Raw genomic sequence first — 24,238 nt, forward strand, 5'->3', positions numbered from 1 at the left:
ACACTTAGAAACCACTGAAGTGGATTTCATTTCTGGATCATACTTTGTAGAAGACAAACCCCCCTATTATTTAACAATGTCAAGTGGCCTGTCCCACTTCTTCCCCTCCTGTGAGTTTAGACAGCCTGTGAATGGGAGGAGGTTATTGAAGTAATGTTATTTATTGACTAAGTACTAAAGTCCACACTGAGGTGGTGAACAAAGCAGAGCTGTACTTTGACATTCATTGGATTAGGCCCTAAAGACTTCTGACCCTGCAGCAAGTCCATTAGTTAGTGTTTGTGTGTGTCACTGTCCTCTGTTTGATAAAATGAGGATGGATTCAGTGGTTCCCAGAGCCCTTCCTGCTAATGGGGAAGGAGGTTCATTAAACTAAGAAATTAGTTGGAATGTTTGGCAAAAAAAAAGGAATACAACTCAGCCTTCTCTTGAAGCTGGCAAGAGCAAGCATGTTTTTCTTGTTTGCAGCACACAGATGTAGCAGTTGCTCTCCCCAGCTCAGTGTCTGCCTGACAGGAGGGTGGCGTGAAGAGCCACTGGGAAAGGCACTGTGATTTGATCCTCTTCAGGGTCCTTTGGTGAATGAAAATATTGCCAGCTATGCGAATCCTGCTGCAAACCTTTGCTCAGCCTTAGGTCCAGGGAGGTGACTTACTGAGCTTTCAAAAATGCCTGAGATGATCTGTATAGACAGTGGCATTAGGGTGCACACAAGGGTCTTAGCAGCAGCTCGTTTCTAGGAGTATTTATTGGAAGTGGGAATTGCCAACCAAGAGACTTGACTGTTCCCCAAATCAACTGTTTGTCATAGAAGGCACTTAAATATAGCTCAGTTCTTAAGCTTAACAAAAAGCAGTGTGTGACCCAAAGGCCAGTGCAAACAGATGAGGCTTGAGACGTTCAGGGGAGCTTGTGCTGTGCTTTATACTGCAGAGTAAGTTTGAGATCTACATTTATTTAAATCCCTGGTGTGACATTTCTGAAGCAATCTAATTTGTAAGAGAGCCTTCCCAGGTCTCTCATTCTCTTTGGAGCTAGGGACTGGTATTCCATGCTCTCTGCTCATCACCTTTCTCCCTGTCACTGAAGGGCATGTCATTATTTCTGTGTCCTTCTGTTATCTCTAGTTCTGAAGGCTGTCATGAGTGACTTTGACTTTGTGTAAAGCTTTCAGAGAAGTCAAATGTTTGGAAGTAGATCTGTGGAGTATTTGCACAGTGTTATGAAGTAGGGAGCTGTGGTGTAGTTAAAGGTAATAGTCTTGACTTCCACTTGCAGCAGTTAAATGCTAGATTGTCCTGTCTCTGCAGCTGTCACTGAATAGGTTGCTGTTCTCTTCTCACAGAGCTGCATCCCATTAGCTCAGGTCTGTGTGTGTGTGTGCACGTGCTTGATACTCCCCAGTGGTGTGAAACCTGCTTATTTGCTTTCAGTTGTCAAGCACAGCTCAAGTTTTATACCCTTTCAGTTTCCCAGCATAAGTTAGAGGAGTTAAATCAGGATACAGATCAAAGAGGTTGTGGCATGCAGCTGCCTTCCCTTGCTGGGAGTTTGGACCATTTTGTATTGGAAAATGTAGTTGTCAGTGTTGTGAAACCTGTGCTCTGATCTTTTCTCTGCATCTGAAAGGGTTTTACCCTCTTTGACTTCTCATCTTGTTCCAATTTGAAGTTATATATAGAGACATTTCTGCTGTATTTGTCTGCAGTAATGATACAAGTGATGGAAAATACAATAAATAGGTGCTGAAAGATGGCTGGGATAAGGATGGTGAAAGAAAGAAACAAAATAAAGAGATCTTTGCCCCGGCCCTTCCCTGAGGTTTTTTGGTTTTCATGTTCTATGTTATGAACCTTCTACTTTCAAAGTGCTTCTGAGCTAAGCTATTGGATGAGATTTAGAGCCTGGCTTAATTGGCTCCCATTGCTAGTAAGAAATGCAAAAGTTCTCCAGGAGCAGGAGGCTGCTGTGTGCTGTTTTTCCATTGCCATTTCAGGTAGGTCTGGGACCTGACTGGCAACAAATAGTGACTATGAAAGCGAGAGGGGTTTGGGCAGCTGGGGACAAATAGGAGAGGGGAATTACAAACAAGTCTATTCCCTGTGTATGGAAATTGTTGCAAATGTAGAGTTTTGTTTTGTAAAGCAAATGGTGAAGCCAAATGGCACAGTCAATATGAGCCTGGAAGAAGTGATTTGGATTTAATCACGTCTCTGTGCTTGCATAAGGAGCGCTTGGTTACGTCACTCGGCAAAAACGCAGGGCTCTCCTGCATGTGCAGCTCTGCTTCAGGCTGCAAGGGGTGGGTGAGGAGAAGCTGACAGGTATTAAGTGTCCCTTTTAGGTGGGATGGCTGTGTTCTGGGTTAGGTGAATGCACTAGACTGGCAGAAAGACAGCCTGGTGTTCTCTTACTGCCTTTTCGGTGCTCCCCCCCATACTTTGAACCAAACTGTCTGCCAGAGAACTTTGCCTCCCATGCCAGTTTGTTCTGTGTATGCTCTGTCCCTTGGGAAAAAGAATGTTGTATCACACCCTAAGGTGTGGGCTTACCCCCTTGTTCCATAGCACCAAGACAGACTTCTTTCATTCTGCAGCTGCTTTGGATGTGAGGGAGCAAGCCTGGGCGTGCAGGTTATCTCAGATGGAATTGCCTGCTGAATGGAGCTGCATTCTTTAACAGGAGCAGCGTGTCGTAGTGAACCACAGCACAGCTTGAAAGCAAATCCCAAGTCTCAGGTTCCAGTGCTTTAAAGTATCTCCTCCCATTTGATCTTTTATCCTATTGATCTGCTTCCTATCAAACTATGGTGGCTGGACTTGATGATCTATGAGTGCTCCTGATGATCTTAGAGGTCTTCCCTATCTGTTCAAGTTAAAGTGATGACTTAGTGTTTTTATCTTTCATCCTCAGTATCAGTGTATCTGCTCTGGAGGGACAGGAGAGCTTGCCTTAAATTCAGGTGGGTGCCACACAGTACCTCCCAGAGCACAAAAGCAAGCCTGTGGGGGTTAAACTTTAAATACACCAGTAATACAAAATGGGCTATAGGATTGTTATTGGCTAGGATCTCTCCAGCCTCTGGGGTTTTAACTCTTGTTTTCTAAGGGAGCATGGAACAACACACAACAATACTTAAGGGGGCTCTCAACCTGAGCAGGAAGTTTAAATCTTGTTGATGTGGTCTGAACAGATAGAGCTGCTCTCTTTGGTCTATTTTGTGACTTGTCAGTGTTCTCAGAGGCCAGTGTTTCCTTGTGTAACAGAGGTGAAATGTTTCCAGAGGGTGTAAGTCATATTTCTCACCATACAATCTTCACAAGAAAGCCAACTAAGGTTCTTTCATCTTCTTTAATTAGACATCTGGGCCCTGAATCTTGTTCTGAGATACCAATTTGAATCCTGCTGTACTTACATGGATTAACTGTGTGCTTTTCTGTTGGCTGTAGGATTTATGGGGACAGTGCTTGATGCTTTGGGCAGAGAGACTGGGCTTTATTGTTCTTTATCTTGAACAAAACAGGTATACTGAAGAGAAAGGGGAGAAGAGAGGGGAGTCTGAGGGCCTGTACAGAAGCTCTGAGGTGTGACTGAGTGAGGAAAGAACATCTACATGATAAGAGATTTTGAGATCAGCTGAATCACAATAGTTTCTTTCAGATCAGAAAGGAGTCAGGAATGTGAGTTTAGCATGGCCTCAAGTCAATAAAATATTCAGTGAGCCACATCCTCATACAATGTTAAGTAGTGCAGCTCATCTGCTTTTGCTGAAATGATGCCAGTGTGTAGCAACATGAACATCTGTGCCCATAAAGTCTTCCTCACTCTTATGGACATGTTCATTGGTGTACTGTGAGTCACAGTGACTGAACTTCCTGCAAAGGAAATGACCTCTCAAAAATCCCTTTGAGCAAAACTGGTGAGAGAGTCTGGCAAAATAACTGCCAACCACTTCTGCAAAGGAAACTGATAGATCCTGCCCCCATGGTCAAGCAGTGTCACTGTCCTATGGGCTGTGACTTCCTGGATTAATCTCAGGGTTAAACACTTGATCCCCATGTACCAGAATTGGTGCTTTGTGGCTGGTGGTTAGGAAAGGCAGGCAGGTAACTTGCCTGTCAAGTGGAGAAGTACTTGCTCCGAGGATGCAACCGAGTGCTCTGGAAATGCTGCTGAGTCCAGGTTGGGCTTCCTCAGTTTGACTCCTGAGATGCCTTCTAACATCTAGTTTTGGTTCTGTCTCAAAGTTACATACAAGCCAGGTAGAAAAGCTTACAATGAGCCTTGGCAAGTCACCTCTGTGTGTGTCTCTGTAAATACATTGTTGGTGTCAATTCAAGGATTAACCTAGAGGAAAACCCATTTATTGTGGGATGCACAAAGTGAATACAGAGGGATGTAGGAATTGCTTTTGTTCAGTCTAAAGCAGAAATATTTGCTCTGTGGGTTTTTTAACTATTATGTATGTCAGACAGTGATGAAGAGATGCAGTTAGAGAGAAGGCAGCAGTACAAGAGTGTGTATTTGGGGACAGGCAGCATCTTTGATAACCTCTTGCCTCCCTTCCCCTTTCAGTGCAGTCCATTTGTGAAACCTGTCCTGAGTTTTTGGTTTTGGTGATTCTAGGTGTGCCTTGGAAGAAGCATATTCTTCACCAAATGAATTTCACCCCTTAATATGCCCCAAATGATTTCAGAGCCACAGGACAGCCTTTGAGATTGCTCCTGTTTAAATCTGGAAGCAAGAGACTTCAAGGCCGCTGAATTCCCGCAGGCTCTTGCTAAGCGCCGCTGTCCCATACGTGGAGTTGCTAAGCATTTGGCTCTGTGTATGGGAATTACTTCATTGACTGCCATGCTCTGCTCCCTCTCAACAGAGGAGATCTGGACAAGATAGAATGGGGAAGGTGGGGCTTGGTGAGCAGATAGTCACAGAGAGGAAATGACTCCCCGAAGCAGCTGATTTGAGGGCCCAAAGGCAATCAGAGCGGTGCCCCTTTGTGCTGGCTGGTGCTGCAGCAGGGACAGCTCAGTAATGGTTTTGCTCTCAATGTCTCCCCCCTCTATTTCCACTCACTGTGCACTAATGGTGATGCCTCGTTGCCCTCTCTCTCTTAAAATAATGTCAAACTGGCTCTGTGCTTTCACAACAAAACATGTTAGGGCAATGCTTTTGGAGCTCAGCTTGTAATTACTAACCGAAGGAGACTCCCATAGATTCAAACAGTTACCAGCACAGGGTAGGATCCCAGATTTCTGTCTTGTGTGATTGCTCTTCTGGAGTGAGCCTTTGACCTTCTTTCTCTGAGGAAAGTATCCAGCTGAAAGTCTGGGAAAGGTGAGTCTTCTGTAGCCAGTGGGCAGGAGATGGGGAAGAGGAGGGAAACATAATGTCAGGCAGCAATGAACTCAGTGGGAAGGCAGCTGACAGCGTGTGAGAGGAGAGAGGAGCTTAGAAGGCTAAGAGACAGCATGGAATGAACAAGCCAGCATCACAGCAGGCACTTCTTCAAGGTGTGCTTTGGCAGTGTGGCTGGTGCACTCCTTGAGGAGAAAGATGAAGTTCAGTGTATGTGCTATATGTCTGTGTGAGCTTTTGTATGTGTGTGTGGAGATTTATGATGTTGACCCCAGCAGGAGAAGTTTGGCTTCTGGAGAAGCTGCTGCTGGCAAAAGCAGAATTTTCTGTGATTATAGAACAAGTGAGGTAAGGGAAAGAAGAATTGGTGCCTTATGTTATCTGAGGAACTGTCTGGGTAGGAGCAGCTACTGAGGTTAGTCCGTTGTATGTCATCTAGCTGTGTCTCTGTAGTGAATCCTGTATAACAGACAGAATAAACAGTTAAAGCAACTTCCACCATTAAAAAGAATGTCTTCTCCAGGTCTTCAACATGCCAGAGACCCTGAGAAGATACACTGAGTACCTGTAACCATCGTGCTGCTGGCCATCACCTCCTTCCTGTCAGCCCAGGGCTAGTTCTTCTCCACACCGATACCACCAATTCTGGTCTTCGATGCATGGAATATGTGTCAGGAGGATTAAACCAGGACAGTCTCCTGGATGTGGAACTCCAGAGAAGGCCCTGGCTGTGGCTTTGGAAGTAAGCCAGCAACATCCTGAAAGCCTTCATTTTTCTCAGATGCTTTCACTGCTTGACTGAATCCTTCCACAGACATCTGGCCTGAAAGACTTTGTTTGACTTGGAGCGAGCGTGGTTGTTGGGCTGCTCTGAAAGCCTGAGATGGCTCTGACTTCTCCAAAATCTCTGGCAGGAGATTTGACACTAAGAGAAGACCCCATGCTCCATGATGGAAACTGTTTTCATTTCCTCTCTGCAAACATTATCACAGTAGGTAAGTGGAAGGTTGCCATCCTGTCGTTTAGCAATTTGGGGTTGCAAATACTTCATTTTCACGCAGAACACATCCAGGTGGGTTTTGAATGCCTCTAGACAAGGAGACTCCAGAACCTCTCTAGGCAGCCTGCTTCAGGGTTCCAGCACACTCGCAGGGAAAAAGTTTTTCCTTCTGTTCCAGCTTGCCCCCAGTGCCCTCTGACCTGTCCTTGGACATCCCTGAGCAGAGCCTGGCTCCAGCCCTGCACATCTTTATCAAGAGCAGTGAGGGCAGCCCTCAGGCTCCTCTGCTCCAAGCCCCAGCTCCCTCAGCCTGTCCTCACAGGGAGATGTTCCACTGCCTTCAGCAGCTTTATGGCTCTGTGCTGGACCCTTCCAACCAGTTCTCCGAGCTCCTTCTTGAACTGAGGGCCCCAGAACTGGACACAAACCACATTGCAAGTGTTTCCCCCGCTTAGATCTCTGAAGCATCTCCTGTTGGTCATTGATCTTAACCTAGGAGTCTTTGGATTGAAATCATGCCCTTAAGAGTGGATTTGAGAGGGGATGTGGACTTATGGAAAGAATGGCAGACTTCTCTGTGCAGCTCTGCTAGAGCTCATGGTTGTCTGCTGGCTTCCCCTTAAGGTGGCAGTGAGCTGTGCTGGATCTTTGTGAGACAAACAATTATTTTCTTGTCAAAGCAATTACTGCTAATAAGCAAGAAGCAGTGGTAGCCCTGTACCTTAGCATTATCCTTCTTCTGGGGGGTTCTGCTGCAGCTGCCTATCAGCTGTTTTGTGGCTTTGAGCCAGCCTCATTTATTCAGCAGCACCAAGAGCTCCTAAGTATTATATTCTTTTGTCTTCCTCAGGTGCATTCCAGAGGGAATGCTAAATGCTGGGAAAACTGGGAGGAATCATTGCTGTAGAATGCCATGAAGGCCATAATAGCAGCAAGAATAACTCAACCTCTTTCTTTCCCAAAGCATAATATTTTGGGCCACATATTAAAAAATGTAAATGATTATCATAGGGTGAGAGTGTCAGAACTGATTGCAACTTTCCCCCTTGATTCTTTCAAGCACTCTGGAAAATCTTTCTTGAAGTTGATGAGAGCAGGATTTATACTGCCTCAGGTTGTGGCTCTCTGCCATGAAGTTGTCTGAACTGAGCTGAGAGATACAGAGCTCAAAGAATAACTATTGTTAGCTCTGGCTCTTTTTTTTGAGTGACAGCTTGCACAGAGGAAAATGAGCTCTCCTCTTTGGAAGCTCTGGAGATTACAGATGTGATTTTCCACATCAGGTGTTGACTGGAGATTGGGTAGGAGGAAGGGAATTGTGTAACCGATGTCTGTGGCAGATGAATTTGTGCTGCAGGAGAGATCTAGAGGAGGAGGAGGAGGAGGAGCTGGCTTGTTGCATTTAAAATAATAATTAAAAAGAAGTTGATTTAGCACAAGATTTTAATCAGAATTGCATGGAGTCAAGACAGGACTCAGTTGCTTGAAATAGCTTCTTATTTGTTGCCTCTGGTTGTCAAGCAGGGAGCACTGAAGCTTTTGGCTGGGGTCTCACAGGAACTAATTTTGTCATTTTGGCCAAACTTCCACCAATTGGGAAGTCAATTATAGCTTGTTCCATTCATATCTTGTGGTTCCTCAGCCTGCAAAGATCTGTTTGCTCTGGGGAAGGTTGCCTCAATACTACTGTTATAAAGTGACAGTGGACAAAGAGAAATCTCTACAAAAATTGCTCCTTGCCTCTCGCCTGCAGCTCACACAAACCATGAGGACTATTTTTTGTCCTAGCTCTCTCTCATAAATCAGTTTACAAGGGATTTGAGAAAGAGCAGTGCAGAGATGTAGAGGTGAAGCAGGTCTGTTGCATCATTTGTGTGTTTTCTGCACTGCAGAAGTGTGATGGAATGTTCCAGTGCTTGCTGTATCATGTAAACTGCCTTTTAGGGAGCTACTTACGTGCAGGACGAATTGTGATCCATTGCCTCTTGGACAAGAATTGTCCATTGTAGACTGCTATACATAAAGCTCTGTCAGCCTGTGTGTCCCTAGGACAAAGTGCAAAGAAATGGCAGAAATAGCTGGAGGGAGAGGAGGTCTCCATTGTGCCTCTGCAGCACCTCCAGCATTCCTCAGCATGTGGGTCTGAACCCAGACAAAAGCTGGTCTGCAGCTCAGGAATCCTTGTGCAGCCTTGTTCAGAACACCCACTGGAGCTGGTTCTTAACTCCCTCCTTAACTCTTTAAAGGGCTCAGTTGAAATGCTGGGTAGTGCAGTGACAGCTTTGACCTGATTTTGCCTTGTATTGTAATAGATGCAAAGCAATCTCCAGAGCAGGGCTGGTAACACTTGAGCTGTTGTCCCCAGTAGCCAATATGACATTCCAGCTTTGCCAAGCCTCTACTGTCAAATCTACCACTTCAGCTTTCTCATTTGGGTAAATATATTTACAAGAGAATTTAGGAAAGGATGGAGCCAGAGAGCAAACTCACTGGCTGGAATAAATCCACTGCACTTAGATGCTCCTCAGTTGATCATTTGGTCTTGTACTATCACAGCTCCCAACACTCTGCTTGTGTGCCATGCTCATTCATCTTGGATGCCTTGAGACTCTCAGCATTCCTCTGCAGCTTGCTGAATTGCTGAGACAGAGTTTTCAAAGCTTGTTGCTTGCTTTGGAATAAAACCTCCCCTTTCCTGTGTAGGCTGTGTGTGGATGAGGAGTAAGATTGCTGTGTGCAAAGGGTATCTGAGTGGAATGCAATTAGCTTGCACAGAGTTCTGCTGTATAGCATGATTCAACATTATTCCAGCAGCACTGGGAGAGTCCAGAATTGAGGAGGTATATGGCAAATTTGGTAATGCTCTATTTTTCCAATATGTCCTGGCATGTCTAGGCTCACTTCTCTCTGCTGATCTGATGAAAGAGGGCTGTGCACAGACATGCACCTCCTGTTTGCTTAGATACGTAGTGCTTCAGATTAGCCCTGGGGAAGTACTTAAGGTGGCCTTCAGCTTGTGGCTCTAACATCCTGCCTGTCTCCAGGAGCAGTGCTTCTGCAGGGGGGCTGGACTGGCTGGTGTTTAAAGGTCCCTTCCAAGCCAAACCATTCTGTGATACAAATTTAGCTCAAGAACAGATGCAGAAGTCACAATGAACTGACAGCAGCAGCCTAAATGCACCTTGAGTTAAACTGTGAAGCTGCCCATCAGTTACACATCAAATGTGAACAGGTTTTGTGGTTGCTGGAATGATAGAATGGTTTAGGTTGTAAGAGACCTTGGAGATCACCTACTCCAACCTCCCTGCCATAGACAGGGACACCTCTCAACTAGACTCAACTTCTCAAAGCCTTATCCAACCTGGCCTTGGACAGCCCCAGGGGGGAGGCATCTACAACCTCCTTGGGCAACCTACCAGTTCCACACTTGCTGTAAGGGACTGGAGAATGGATGCTGGTTTGGTTTTGGTTTTCTGTTGGTGCAATTTGAATCAAATCTGAAAAGACACTGTTTGTCCCAAGTGCTGAAACTTCAGTATGTCATTCTGCTTGGCTGGGTACTACCCAGTGACCACTACAAACTGTGACACCAAAGCCTGATGCTTTTGCAGAGTCCCAGCTTAGAGGTTTCTTTCCTGAACAGGGAATGAAGCTGTAGTGTAACAAACACTGCAAGCTGCTGCTGCTCTTCCTTTTTGCTGCAGAGGCAAAAAGAAATTCTATTATTAAAGGACTTGAGCTGATGCTGAAGTGCACAAGAGGGAGAGCTTAAGATCTATGAACAAAACATAACTGAACAATCAAATCACTGGGAAACCAGCATGAGGAAACAGGCTGAGGGGAAGAAACAGTTGAAGTTAATGAAAGCATTAGGAACATTTAACCAAATGGAAAGTCTGGATAGATTGTGAAACACTTGGGTTCTTTTTTGGCTGTTTGAGAGATCCATTTGCTGCTTTACCTATCTTTTAATGTTTCAGATCATATGTGCCAAAATTAGAAAAAATGAATCCTGTTCTGTCTGAACCATTTACAGTGCCAAAGGTTTGAGAGCACTCTGATACTCTGCACTGAAGGACAATCTTTCTTGAGGCTGCTAATGCTCATGATGACCCAGTTAAAACTCATCTGACCAAGCATTTCAAGACTGCAGTAGAATAAATCTGGACTATTTCAGTGCTGTTTAATCATCTTGATCTGTGCTTTCAAGACACACAAGCTACACAAATCTCTAAACCTTCTAGCTTGTGTTCAGAGTAATGCAAGCACCCCATAGCCTGGATTCTTCCTCAGCTGTTATCTCCTTGCCCTGTTTACAGAGTGGCCTTGCAATGCTGCTGTTCTGCTTTGTATCTGATCCTTCTGTAGGATAAATGCTGACACATTTCAGTAGTGGACCAAGCAGTGTAGGAGGATCTTGCATTTCATTGTGCCTGTGCTGAACGCTGCTATCTTGTCTTTCAGCTGATGTGATTCACATATTCTGTTTTCCTGTATTTGAGGAATGTGTTTTTGTTTTCTTAAGGATATAAGTTTGGATCAAATGAGCTTTTTCTGCCTAGCCACTCAGCCCAACTAGATTCAACAGGCAATGAAAACCTGTCAGCCTTTCTAGATTCACTTTTCTCTTGCTTTTGTTTGCTTGGGGTTCTTATTTGTTTGTTTTTTAGTGGTGTGTTGCAATGGAGCTCTTGGAGACACTGTGCCAAGGTGCCTAAAGGTGTTTAGTCTCCTACCTCCTATTTAGGCACAGACATTCCCACCAAAATGTGATGGAAATTAGGAGCTAAACACAATTGAATGTGACACCTGCAATAGCACTGAGAGCTCTGCAGTTTGTCTCCATCCTTTGACCTTGGAAGGTGATTTTTGGCTTAGAATCCTGAAGCACTAATAACTACCTGTGTTTAGTGGGGTTTAGGTTTCACATGTGTGAAAGGCTATGAAGCTGACAGAAATAGCTATGGGAACCATAGAGGTTGTTAAGAGAGGTCCTGATTTGTTGGTTGCTCTCTGCTGTCAGTAGGAACATTGCAGGTGGACCTCACCTTTCTTTGCTGTGTGCTATCAAAGTCATGCGACTGCAATGAAGAGGGGAGAGGTTCAGGGGCAGACAGTTTATAAGGCAGCCCTGCTCCTCCTGCAGCAGTTAACTAGTGAAAACAAGGTGAAAGGTACTGCTGGACCTCTGCTGCACAATCAATGTTCTTTCTGTGCTGAGGCAGGGAAATAGCAGTCTGTGTTACAGGTGTAGATGCAGCCATGCATGAGCTTGATAGAAATCTGCATTTCAGCTTTTTGTTGCTGGAGCTGAGCATCAGCAGCCTGTCACCTCAGTCTGAGATGTAAAAAATGGCAGGTTTGCTGGGTTAAGTTCTTCTAATGAGCAGAAATTCAACTCAGACTGTCTTTTCTGAGGGGCTAAAGGCTATCATATTACTCCCAGCCAATTTAAAGCTGTCTGTAGAATCTGTGAGTAAGTTTTATTGCCCTTGGAGCAGTCTTAGAGAGGAGACTGACCAAGCCCCTCTTTACTTTAGGCTTAGACTGTAACAACTGAGTAATACCTTGTCAATATCAGAGTATTGTCTGATCCAAGCTGCTGCTGTGAGGCTAATGGATCTCTTTGTGTGTCATTTGTGGAAGAAGTGGAATTACTTTGAGGTAAAGCCTGAAGCATATTACATTTTTGGTGTGCTGCTGCTAAGGGCTTTTATGAATGAACCTGGATTAGAAACTGGATCACCTGAATGTTACCTTCTGTTTCTTCTTCCACCTCTACCAAAACCTCCCTCCCTCAAGTTTTCTTCCTCTTTCTGTTGTATACCTGTTGCTGCTTGTAAAGACTTCAGAAGTATGTAGTGGGAAGTGGGCCACTTGAAGCAGAATAAATAGCACTGTTTGCACACACATTCCAGAGCCTGGGACAAGAACATTGCCAAGGCAATAAGCTGCCTGTATCGTGGTTGCCATCTACTGGATGCCTGGCAAAGGCTAAGCTGGCATCATGGGCACAAATTAACTGAAAAGGAGTGGGGGGAGGCTTTGGAACAAGAAGTTATGTTTTATATCTCTCTGTATGTATCTTCCACGGTTATTAAACAGTTCTTGTGAACACCACAGTGACAAAAACAGGATGCAGAAATATGGCTCTTCTGCCATCCATGACCAGGGCTGTGCAAGAAAGAGAGAGGTCACAGAAGACAGCCCTGCATGTGTGCTCCTCTTCCCACAGCCTTCAAACGTTCCCTTCAGCCCTCTAGAAGGCAGGTCTGGAAAGCTTTATGCTGCCCCAGAACCAGTTCTGTCAGAGGACTGTTATTCCTGGAGCTCTCCTACCTGCCATCACTTGATGGTTATTACCTAAGGCAATTGCTGCTGTGTTCCCTCTGAACTGCTGCTAGTTGCAAGGCAGAAGCAGAGGTCTTGATGTGTGTGAGTACCTGGAAGCAGGGAGGCTACGTTCCTTTCCAGGTTGATTCTTAGAAACTAGTAAAATAAGGCAAACTAGTGCTCAGTCAGATGGTTAGGATGAGTGCAGTGTGTTTAGAGGTAGTGAAGCAAGTTCTGGATTGATTGAACCAGTGCTGGAACAATCAAAAATACTTCTTAATGCTGTGAGGAGAAAAATATGTTCCTTTCATTCATTTGGCTGGGCACTGAGCCTGTGTGTTTGTCAGAGAGGGGAGGGAGGGAAATCCAGTGTTCTTTACCAAAATTCAGCTATATTGGCATTATGTGGGAAGTTTTGAAGCTACAGCCATTAGCTGTGAATAAGGCTGTCAATAAGGCTGTCAATCAAACCAGCTCAGAAAGATGCTGCTCCTGTGAGCACTGTAAATGTAAACTGTGTGTCTCTCTCATGTATCTTCTCCCAAATACATTCTTTTTATCTGCTGGTAGTCCTGGTCAAGTTAATCCTCCTGAAAATCCCTCAGTGCAGATACAACCAAGAGACTTGGCCACTGTGGCCTGCAGCATGGACTGCTGTCTTGCTTGGTTAGCATTGGGAGTTTGGCAAGTGGCCCTTTTAAAATCCAAGCCATCCCTGCCCCTGGGGTGCTGTGAAACCTGCCTGGCATAAGATATTGCTTACCTCCCTAAACATTCAAATGCCCTCCATCTACACATGGGCTTCTTTCTGTCTTTATTCACATCAGAATCTTATCTGTCAGTTTGATCTGAGGTTAAATACTTCATCAGAGGGAGGAATGCTTTGTGTCTTGAGAGGGCAAATAACTTTGGTTGTCTTCTGAAGCCAATCATAGTGGGTTTCTACATTTAATTAACTATGAGGAACCACTTTATGCATGGCTGCTGCTGTCCCCTAGGCAAATCCAGGCTTCTTCAGCTGCATTGCTGGCCAGATAGTGGAAAAAATTAAAATGCTCTCCTTGTGAACTCAGGATCTCAGACATCCAAACCAGGAGTTAAACCTGAGCAGCCAACATGAAAGGAAATTGTTCTGTCCTGGACCTTTTCTGCTGAAAATGCTCTGCACTAAATGGAAGAGGTGTGGATGGTTTATAGAGAAGAGGGAATGAGACTTTTGGCAAGGGGTTATGTTTTTGTTAATTCTTGTTTTCTCAGTTTGAGACACTCCTCAGCCAGTGATCAGAATGAGTCTCAAGGATCATGCTTGCAATGACAGGGAACAACAATGCTGCTTTGAATGCCTGAGGTTCAGTACTATTAAGCCTAAAATATCTTAAATGGTTAAAGAGAGCTTTCTGAGTAAGAGATCCTTCCGAGTGTGTGTAGCTGCTGCTGAGAGCAGCTATTACCTCTAATGATGAGAAGTTCTACCAGCAAATGTGTGTCCCTTGTTTTGTCATCTCTCATTTCTGGAAGAATGCCTGAGTAGTGTTCTCATAGATGAGAGAGAAGAGTGCCATGAAGAGGATGGTAGGAGCTTTAGCTCACCAAGGATCTGAATACATTAGAACATGTTTTGGCATTTCATGATGCCATTGTGTTGCTGCCTGTCCTGTTTGAAGGGGGGAGGAACCCCTTTGCCCTTAATCAGCATGCTGGCTTCCAGAGGAAAATGGCTCCTTAGGAAAATCTAGTTCTGCTGACTTGGTTTTCTCATGCAGCTTGAGGTAAACATTTGCATCAGAGAAGTTTCACTCTGAGGCAGGGATGAAAAAGTTAAGACTCTCTCCTAAGGGATGCAAACATCTAGAGAGCATCTGGGACTCCCAGGAAAAGCCATTTGTGAAAACCTTTGCAGTCCTGGGCAGTTATCCTGGGCTGGCTCTGGGGTGGTGGTGCTGAACTGTGGGGTTTTTATTAGAGCAAGTGATTGAGGAAAGTGGAGCAGGATCCTCCTTTTCTGCCTTGAAAGCCTCTGTTTGGGGATGAAGCTGGTGTCTACAGCTCCATCCACATCTCGTTTTTTTCTGGAGACAGAGAATTTGTTTCCTTTGCAAATTATTTTATTCTGTTATTTTGGATGTTTGGGATCAGAGGTTTTAAATACCCCCCCTGAAGAAGCAGCAGTCATTAGCTGGTGGAGAATAAATCTGCTAGAGACCTCCAGAAGTTGTAGATGCCATTGGTGACTGGAGATCAAAGTAAGCTTAGGGAGTTCACAGGATTTGTGATCCTTTATCACGCTGGCATAGCTGAAAAGGGGCACCAGGTATGGCTGTAAGAAATCATGGCTGTGGCAGTGTCTGGCTGCAGTTCCTTGATAAGCAGTGGAAGAGAAAAGCAGAGGAAATCTTAAAAGGAGGAACATGAGCATTAAACAGCTGTCAGAAAGAATCCCCTCTTGCCTCAGAGGCATGACATTTCAGTGTCCACTGCCACTCGAGATCCCAGGAAGGGGCTGTCAGTCAACAAAGAGTTAATTGTTCTAGCAAAAAGTAGTTTAGATCAAATCCTACCTCTGCTCTCTCCCCCGCTTCCTCGGGTGCTGTGTACAGTACAGGAGCTCTGCCATCGGGAAACTGACAGTGATTCCTCAGTGCCTGAGCTCAGAGATGGGATGAAATTTAAACTGCCTTCTCACACGAACAGCAAGAGGGACTTGCAGAAGAGGGAGCAAGACGGAGGGGAAATGCTGAGTATTTTTGCATCCTGATGTAGGCACTTGGAAAAAAAATCTCTTCCCATTTCTGCAAGACAATGGATGTAGGAAGCCCCCCGCAGCACAGTAGGTGGATTTATTCTTTCTACTCTTTAGACTGCAATTCTGGCTGGGGGATGGATGCTGCTCGTGCTTATGGGCACGCTTGGTTGGTAGCAGCACTTTGATAGCATCACATTACTCTTCCTTTCTTTTCCCCATCACTTGTTCAGAGGTGTTTATGTAGCTGTTTGGCTCTGGTTATTTAAAGGACAATAGTATTTTTTTAGAGCTTATCAGCACAGCATCGTTCCACAAGCTCTCTTACCTCCAAGCAGGCATGTTTTATTAATGATGGCCAGGGTATCCAGAGGAATAGAAAGACTGTTAAGTAAATGAAAATCCAATCCACTTACTGTAAGTAAAATGTGTAACTGCTTCAGGGAAATGGTAATGCTAAAGATAGAGCAGTTCCTAATTCTCCAACAAATTTGTTTACTCCAGAGCAGTTTCATGAGCTGTAGGCATTACCTTGAAGTGTACCTTGCAAACTTTGCTGAGGGAGGAGATGAAGGTTGGCTTTTAAATCAGAGGGACCACTCCACCGTGCAGTGTGCTAAACTCTGTGCATCATTTCTTAATCTCATTAGTCACTGCTACCTGGAACAGAATCATTTATGCTAACAGTTCTGAGGTCTCTGCCTTCTCTCCTTGATTACACAGTTCTACTCTTGCAGCTTATGCTGATCAGGTCTGATTGTGCAGCCGCTCTTCTCTTTGGCTGTGGTGCACAGTTCATTGAAGCCATTAAGATGTTTAGCTCTCCGATGTGTCCTGCAGTGTTGTGTGCTGAGGCTGTGCATGCATGTGTCAGTTGTGTGGTTTATGACAAAGCATATTTGTTGAGGGGGTGCTGCTGCTGCTGCTTGTATCGTTGTTCTGTTTGAGGGTAAAGCTATCACATCTGTAGTGATGGTTGTAACACTTCAGGTACCCTGCCTGATGAGCCATTTTGAGCAGGTAATTAGTCAAGTAAATGACTGACAAGTAAATTACAGTTAACACAGGGAATACATCTCACTGCTAACAGCACCTGCAGGTATTCAGGTGCTGTGCAAGCCAGCTCCTCAGAAAATGTGAAATGGGGAGATAGAAGCTCATTCCAAGCTCTGCTGAACAGCCACTTAACTGTCTTGCAGGGTGCAGTGCTCCTTTCTTGGTCTTTCTTTCTGTGCCCACAGAAATGGTGACCTTAGGGATGCTTTTCCAGCAGAACAGTTCTATTCTTGCATTTTTCTTGTCTCTGTGGGCTTTATATAACCTTCCCCACTCTCCTAGCATGCATTTGCTACAGAATATTGAGATGCTTGTGATTAATCCTCCACTGGAAGTGCTTTTTCTAGTAGTGCAAGTACCAGGTGTTGGATTCAATCTTCCTACAGACAGGTAGGATAGGGCTAAAGTCTGTGTTCTCTGCATTGTGTGTCGTGGCCATGATGTCCTGTAAATGCAGTCCTGGTGTCAGAGTGACTTTGCCAGTAGCTATCACCAGAGAGGCTGGGCTGGGTTCTTTACTGTCTGGCTTTGAACCTGATTTTCTTTCCTGTTGTGAGTTCAGGTGGTTTGATTGTGCTGTGTGCACTTTGCTCTTTACTTCTCACTAAAAGTTGCTGACTGGCTTCAAGTAACATCCAAGCTGTGCAGATTGCCCACTTCAATCAGAGCAAAGTTTGAGGCAGCAATAAAACTATCTGTGTGGGGGAGTTAAGAAGGTCCCATGCTACTGTGTTGTTGTGAAACACGCAGTGTAAGTGTGTCGTTTGGAGACTATGCAGAGACAGATTGTTCCACTGGCTTTGTAATGGAGAAATAGCTCTTACCTTTGTGCTGCACCTGAACAGGAGATGCTGGTGCTCTTGGTGGGTAAGACCCTGAAAAGGCTTTGGCAGCTGCCTGCAAGACACTAGCCAGTGTTGGCACTGCTTTTAATGTCCAAATTGCTGCAGTGGATTTTGCACTGAATTCTTGTGTGAAATTATGAAAGGTGAATGTCCAGCTTCTGTGAAGCTGGAGCAGTCTGGAGATGAGCCATTCTCTGCTTCTCTTCCTGCCCCTGACCACTTGTCAGGGCTGATTCAAAGCCTGCTGAATTTGAGAGAGCTTTTCCTTCTGTGGTGTGATGTCTTGTCTGGGTCAGCAGCACATTCCTGTGGCACTTAGGATCAGCTGCCCCTGCAGCAGCTTTGGCGAGGGACTGGGGGGTCAGGGGAGGTGATTATTCCCTCTTGAGCATCACTTCTGAGGCCACATTGAATACTGGTATGATTCCCCAACAGATGAGTGATGTTTCCAGCTTGAGGCCCCAGCAGCACTTGGTTAGATGCTTGGGTCTGGAGCATAGGATGTACAAGGGAAGAAGGTGAGAGGAGAAACCAAGGAGGTAATGTAAGCACAGCTTTCTGTTGCTGATGGGTGCTTGCAGAGAAGGTGAATCCTGACTGCTCTTGGAGTGGATGAAGAAGGAAATCTTTCTGGTCTGTGTGATGTTGGTAGGGGATTTGACAGGCCAGCTGATGGTGAAGTACCTTTAGTAATGCATCAGAGACTGTTGTGAACCTTTGATTCATTCCAAATTCATTCCAGCTTTGCCCTAACAAATCCCCATTGGATGTTGCAGGTTGTCTTATAAGGAGACACAGGAGTATGCTGATTCCCTTCCCCCCCTTTCCAAAGGTATTGTTTTGAAATACAGCCTTGCAGATATATTTTAATGCAGATGCTTTTTGCCTGGAGCAGCAGTAAGATCTCTGCATAACAAACTAGGAGTTATTTGCATGTGTTTATAAATTTGCCTCATAATGAACTACTAAGAATAACAAAGTTTATGGTCTTGCTGGGTGTAGCTCTGTGGCTGTGGTTTAATTAGGTGAATATTACCAAGGGTTGTCACTTGCCTTTATTCTCATTTTCTATCATCCTGAGCTCATTACATGCTTAGAAACTTCCTTGATCAGCCCTGCTTCACCTTTTGCTTTATTTGCAGACTTCCTATCTCCACCTTGCATCATTTCTCTTGAACCTGAACATTTTCTGTGTTGGTGAAAATTACCACTTTGCCTGTGACCTCCTGTCCCAGTTCAGCCTGATACCAGACAGTGAAGACCTTTGATAGCCAGGTGCTTCTAGCAAGTTCCTTCCTTTGGGCTTTCATTCTGGGCAGGCTCTTTCAGGCCGTGCCCCTGCTGTTCAGCCATTCACATTCATTAGAGGTTAGTTCTAACCCTGTTCAAAAAATAAACCCCAGCTGGGGTCAAACCTGATGGCAAAGCTTTGATGCTTGCTGCTGTAGCACACGATTCAAAGTTGAGTCCCCCCCAGCTCTCTCCCTTCAGAGGAGGCTCTTCATTTTTTCCATGCATTATTTAGTTGGTGATTTGAGTACGAGAGGCCTGTTGGGGGGGGGGGGGCATTCATAATTCATTACTGGGAAGGAACAAACCAGGGCCTTGACAGTGAGGCCAGACTAAATCTTCTGGGTTGCTGGGGGCAGGGGTTTCCCTTAAAGAAAGAGTTAGGGGTTTGTCGTGCAGCAGGACCACTGGGTGCCTCTAAGCTCAGTTTTAGTAACAAATCCTGGGCTTTTCTAAGGGCTGTGTCTGGGAGGGCAGATCAAACCTGAAGTGGACACAGGATATCACTTAAGAGCAGTGAAGCTGCTGCAAGCAGGCTGGTTTGTATTTGGGTACTCAGAGTGCCTAGATGGAACTCTGTGCTTCTGTTTCATTGGTAGCTAAAAGGGATGACAGCAGCTCTGAGTCAGCAGTGGCACGCAGGGATGGGTATGGAGAGACTTAACTCGGAGTGAGCTCTTAAGCTCTGCATTACAGCATCTCTGAGACAGTTGTAGGACAGCCCCAGTGTGACAATCCTAGACTCATGTTTGTTGAACCCTCTTATTTACTCTGCTGGATTTTAGTTTATGTTTATGGAGATTTTTCTGTCTCCAGTCAGGAGGTACTTGAAAAGACCAACTTCTGCTCACTTCAAGGCTCCAAGCAGATCCAGAAGGATTTTGGAGTAAACATCTAAAGCAGAGCTGTCTGGAGTGACTTGAATGGAATCACTTTCTTTGGCTCTGTGGACTTTTACCAAATGTGAAATGTTTTGTCAAGTTGAATTCTTTTGGGTTTTCATGTCAGATTACACATGAAGTCTTGTAGGATGTTCTAATAGAGCTGCTGCATCAGGCTTGGAACAGAACACGCAGGTTTGGGGTTTGGTTTGAAGCATCTCATAGAAGGTTCTAGATAGGAATAGATAGTCTGAGTTACTTAATGTGTATTACTCTTTCTATAGTAATAGCATTACTGTTTCATGTGCTCTTTAAGTCAGTACTTATTCTGATGAGGCACCATTTGAATTCAAAAGGCAAGCTTTATTTGGGGCACTGCTCTTTGCAGAAATCAACCTGCCCAATTCTTTTCCCAGTTCTCTCTGGCAACACTGTCCACTGATGGTTCTGATAGAAGCAGTGAGATGATCTAAGCAAACAGAGTGGTTACAGTGCTTGAATTGAGGCTTGTAATAGGAGTAGAATAAATATAACTGTTAAAAAAACCCAAACAACCAACTAGGGAATTTGGGAACAAAAATATCTGTTCCCATATGTTTTATCTCTCTCTGCTACCCTGCTTTTGTTTCATGGCTTTAGTTCCTTCCAGGAGGTAAACCAAAGTAAGAGTTTGGCAAACTGATTGCTTCTTGGACAGGAATTTGAGTTTCATCCTTGAGTCTCTTCCATTTCTAACTTAAAGCCCATCTGTGAAAGACCAACCCCGAGGTAAGATTTTGCAAGACAGGTCTATTTCTGCCTCTGATATTTTTGCACAGAGCAAGTGGTACTTCTGTGCATGCAGAAGTTACCGCAGCAGCTTCTGTTATCGATGCTCGCCTTTTAAAGCCTGAAGAGGGACGGAGCACATTCGCTGAGCAGGGCAGTAGCTGGCACCTGAGGACCAAAAAATACAGCTGAGGGGATAGAACCACACTGAGGAGGGAATTGCAGCCCTCACAGTGCCTCTGCCAGCGCAGCAGGAGTGACCTGTAAAAGGGACTGGGCTGTGACTTGATAGGCAAGCTCATGTGGAAGATGTCATGGAGCTGCTTGGGGATGCCAGGGCAAATGAATGCAATTACTTTATGTAATAAAATGCACTTGCTATTTTGTGGTAATGGTCCCTGACTGGCAGCTGGGAGCAGGGGGGCTGGGGGAGGAATAAGGAAGATAAAGTAGCTTTCTGGTGTGAAAGGGAGCTTCAGACTTGGGCTGTGTAGCACAGGTTCAATTCCATATCTCTGCATCTTGCAGAGAAACCTCATTTTTGAAATCTCCACAGGCTTCTGGGAGACAGAAGAGGCTAATTTTAGAAATGTGGCAGCTCCTCTCCTTCCCCACCCCCTGCCATTTGCTGCCAGAATGCTTAACAAGCCAGTAAACAAGCTGTGGAAGAAGGAATAACCTCGAGAGCTGAGGGTGTCGGCCTCTTGTGAGTGGCATTCTGGGGGACGAGCTTGCCCCCACGCCCGTGGGTCTGGAGTTTGCAACCGAGTTAAAAATAGAGTAGCAGTGGAAGGGGCAGTAAAAAGAAGTGTTTAAAGGTGTAGCAGTCAGGGCTAGCAGCCTGCCTTCACTGACCTGATTAATTCTGCACCAGTTCTCAGGATAGTCTAAATTAAAGCATTGCATAAGAAGAGTGCTTGGGAGTAAAGAAACAAGACTAAGTAAGACCTGGCTATCTCTTTTTGGGTGTTCATCAGCCTGGCACTGGAAATTGCACCCTTCTCCCCATAATACCTGCTGAGGGAGCCTATTATGGGTTACAAAACACAAAGCACACTGGAATAGCTTCTGTTTTGAAATGCCTTTTTACTGTGCAAAAAGGTGTTACTTCATCTTAATAAGCACTGGAGTCCAAATTGGTGTAGTTAATGAACTATAATTTCCACAGTCTGTAGCGATGCCCTTGCATCTTTATCCTCTGCTTCAATCTGGTGTGTGGAAACAGTTTGGAAAAGGTTTATCCAAAATCAAAGGTATTAGAGTCCCAGCTGTCTAGCTGTGAGGCCTTCTTGTGCAAAGTGCTCTCATGTTGCTAGCAGGGAGGGTGATCCGAGTCTGTGAGCAGGAATTTTCATGATGAAACTTAATTGAAGAACTTCCAGTGCAAAGTTGCCTTTGGCTTGCTGATGCCCAATGCTTTTGGAAGTCTGGTTTGTGGCAAGAGTGCTTGTGGGCACCTGCAGTGGTGTGCACACAAATCAAAGAGCTGGAGGAAAGCATAAACCAGCAGGCATTTGTCGTTACTTCAGAGCTGCTGTGTGGCTAAATGTGTGCTGGTAGAGGCACACAACATCCTGGTGTGCTTTCTGTGTGTCGAGTGTGCTGTTCTTCCAGTAGGAAATGCAAGGAAGTGAAGTGTTCATTACACCCAGAACACATGGCAAATAAATCTGGTTAAATGTGACATGCATCATCATTTCAAAGAGCCTCGAGTGTCTGGGAAGTTGGGCAAAGCAAAGCATGGATGCTTCATCTGCTTGGTGCCTGTGCAGAGCACTGCCTTTATCTAGTGCGGGTTACTTGGAATAATGGAGCAGAGGGCAGGACAACTGCTTTTTGTGTAAGCAATCATATGTTGGCTTCTGTAGCCTATTAGTGACTCGATGCATTCTGGAGGTCTCTGTGGCTCAGCTGTCTGCAAACTGTCTCTGCTCAGCAGTTCAGGTTGTAGATGTGATTGAAGAAAGTCCAAGTTCTGATGTTGGGGAGAATTAGCTTAGGACAGACTTAGCTTCCAAATGCTACTCCTGTGCCACAGAGGCTCTCCTCTGGAAAATGCAATAATGGCTTTGGGGCTCTTGTATCTTGTCCCCAGCACACAGCAGAGGTGCAGTTAGTACTTGTTTACCATGTCAGGCTGTGGTGTTCTGGCAGCAATGGTTCTCTTTTGATTGTGGTTGTTTTGTGTCTCTTCCACGGCTCCCTGAGAGCGCTGACACTGGCTTTTAGAGGAAACGGAGCTCTGCAGACAATAGGCTGTAGGGTAAAAGTATGTCAAAGGCAGTAATGTGAAGAAGCTAAACCAAGGGAACTGTGATCCTGCTCCCTTCCACCACCAGCAGAAGAGAAACAGAGTAAAGGAATTGTCTTGGGCTGCATTCAAGGAGGGATTTTAATGCATTTCTATTTTTAAGGGGAGGAAAAAAGATTATGTGGAGAAACAAAGGAGCCTGAGGTAGTTCGGTGTTAATGTCTGGATGCATCTGTAATAACCAAGCCCTTGATGAGATTTACTTGAGGAGTTTACAAAACTAAGTAGAAAAGACAGGGAGAGCACTGGGAGGTAGAAACAGCAGAGTCATGGCAAAGGGGAATGATCCTCAGGTTAGTCGCAGGTCAAGGAGAAGTGCCACACAGCAGGGAAGGAAGGCCACGTACCCTGCTCTCCCCCTCTGAGACTGTACTTTAAAGGTATAGCAGATGGAAGTAGATGAAGTTTCTTCTGGAAGAGCAATAAACTTTTTTTTGCATCCTCCTTGCACTGCTCCTGGTCATTTAGATTCAAAGAGCAGGCTGTAAGCCAAGGGGAAGGCACTCAAACAAGTCAGAGTTAGTGAGGGATCGATATTACTATCTGGAGCAGCTGTTCCAGTAAAGCCTGACTTGGCTGTGGCTAGCAGGAATTTGAAATTCAGTTAGTGCAGCATTTGGGAAGCTGTGCAGGTGGCCATCATTCACTGGATAATCCAACACTCTGCAATTTGGCTAGAATCAGTAGCTCCAAACTCTGTTAATGTTGGATGAGTTTTTAAGTTATTTGTGTTCCCAGATAGAGGTAGGCAGCTCATGCAGCCCTCAGAAGAGCAAGATGACTAAGCCTGCTAGAGGAAATAGGAAGTAGATGCCACTTTGGGCCTGAAAATTAGGTGATGTGTGTGTCTGCTGGCATGAACATCTTGTAAAATTGGGCAGTGAAGTGGCTTGTGGTGGCTGTGACAGAACGAGGCTTTGACCACCCATCTCTCCTGAGTCTGTGGCTGAAGCTGAATGATTGGCCTGTGCATCTTCTCACTGAGAAATGTCCTCCCCTCTACCCTTCCACAGGCACAACACATCCTTCAGAGAGGGATGGTAAGACTCCAGATTCCAAGAGTGGCTTTTAGAAAGGCTTCATCTTTAATTTCCCTGGTTGCTGTCCCTGGAGGTGTTCAAGAGGAGATTGGACGTGGCACTTGGTGCCATGGTCTAGTCGTGAGGTCTGTGGAGACAGGTTGGCCTCGATGATCCTTGAGGTCTCTTCCAACCTTGGTGATTCTGTGATATGCTCTAATAAAGTCCTTTCTGATTTCAGGAGGGCACCAGTGGTTCCTCACAAGAGTTAGCAGTGGGAGTGTTTCTTTCTGCACACTTCAGCTTGATTGTTTAACTTCTGCTAGGCACTTCCTATTTGTAGGTGAAGAAAAATCTTTTGCTCCCCTTTTTCCTCCATCAAATACAGACATTAGGAATACTGCAGCACAGGGCCATGCTTCAGACTCATCTCCTTCCTACTATACCTTTCAGATCTGCCTTCCCTTAGCATTCTGATACCTGCAGGCAGATTCTTGCCTGAGAACTTTGTATAAACTTCCTACAGTTTGGAAGCAGCAATGGCTGGAGGCAAGGCATCTGCAGAGCCAGGCAGTCACAGGCAGAGGTGGCTTTTTATTGCTGACTATGGGCTGGCTGTAGTTTGGGCATTTAATGA

The 24,238-nt window shown here is 45.1% G+C and overlaps 1 protein-coding gene across 2 annotated transcripts in view; it reads left to right on the forward strand.

The window, feature by feature from the left end:
- Positions 1-6,241: 6,241 nt before the first annotated feature.
- Positions 6,242-24,238, forward strand: part of PLCH2 (phospholipase C eta 2) — a 74,340-nt gene continuing 56,343 nt past the window's right edge. The window contains exon 1 of one of the 2 annotated variants that reach the window (XM_054175954.1): positions 6,242-6,353. In XM_054175954.1, the coding sequence (XP_054031929.1) occupies positions 6,242-6,353 (112 nt within the window). Of the gene's footprint in view, positions 6,354-15,283; positions 15,519-24,238 lie in introns of those variants that run through there. The other variant, XM_054175956.1, reaches the window with a different exon arrangement.

The sequence above is a fragment of the Dryobates pubescens genome, chromosome 33 (genome assembly GCF_014839835.1).
Source record: "Dryobates pubescens isolate bDryPub1 chromosome 33, bDryPub1.pri, whole genome shotgun sequence".
NCBI classification, from domain to species: Eukaryota; Metazoa; Chordata; class Aves; order Piciformes; family Picidae; genus Dryobates; species Dryobates pubescens.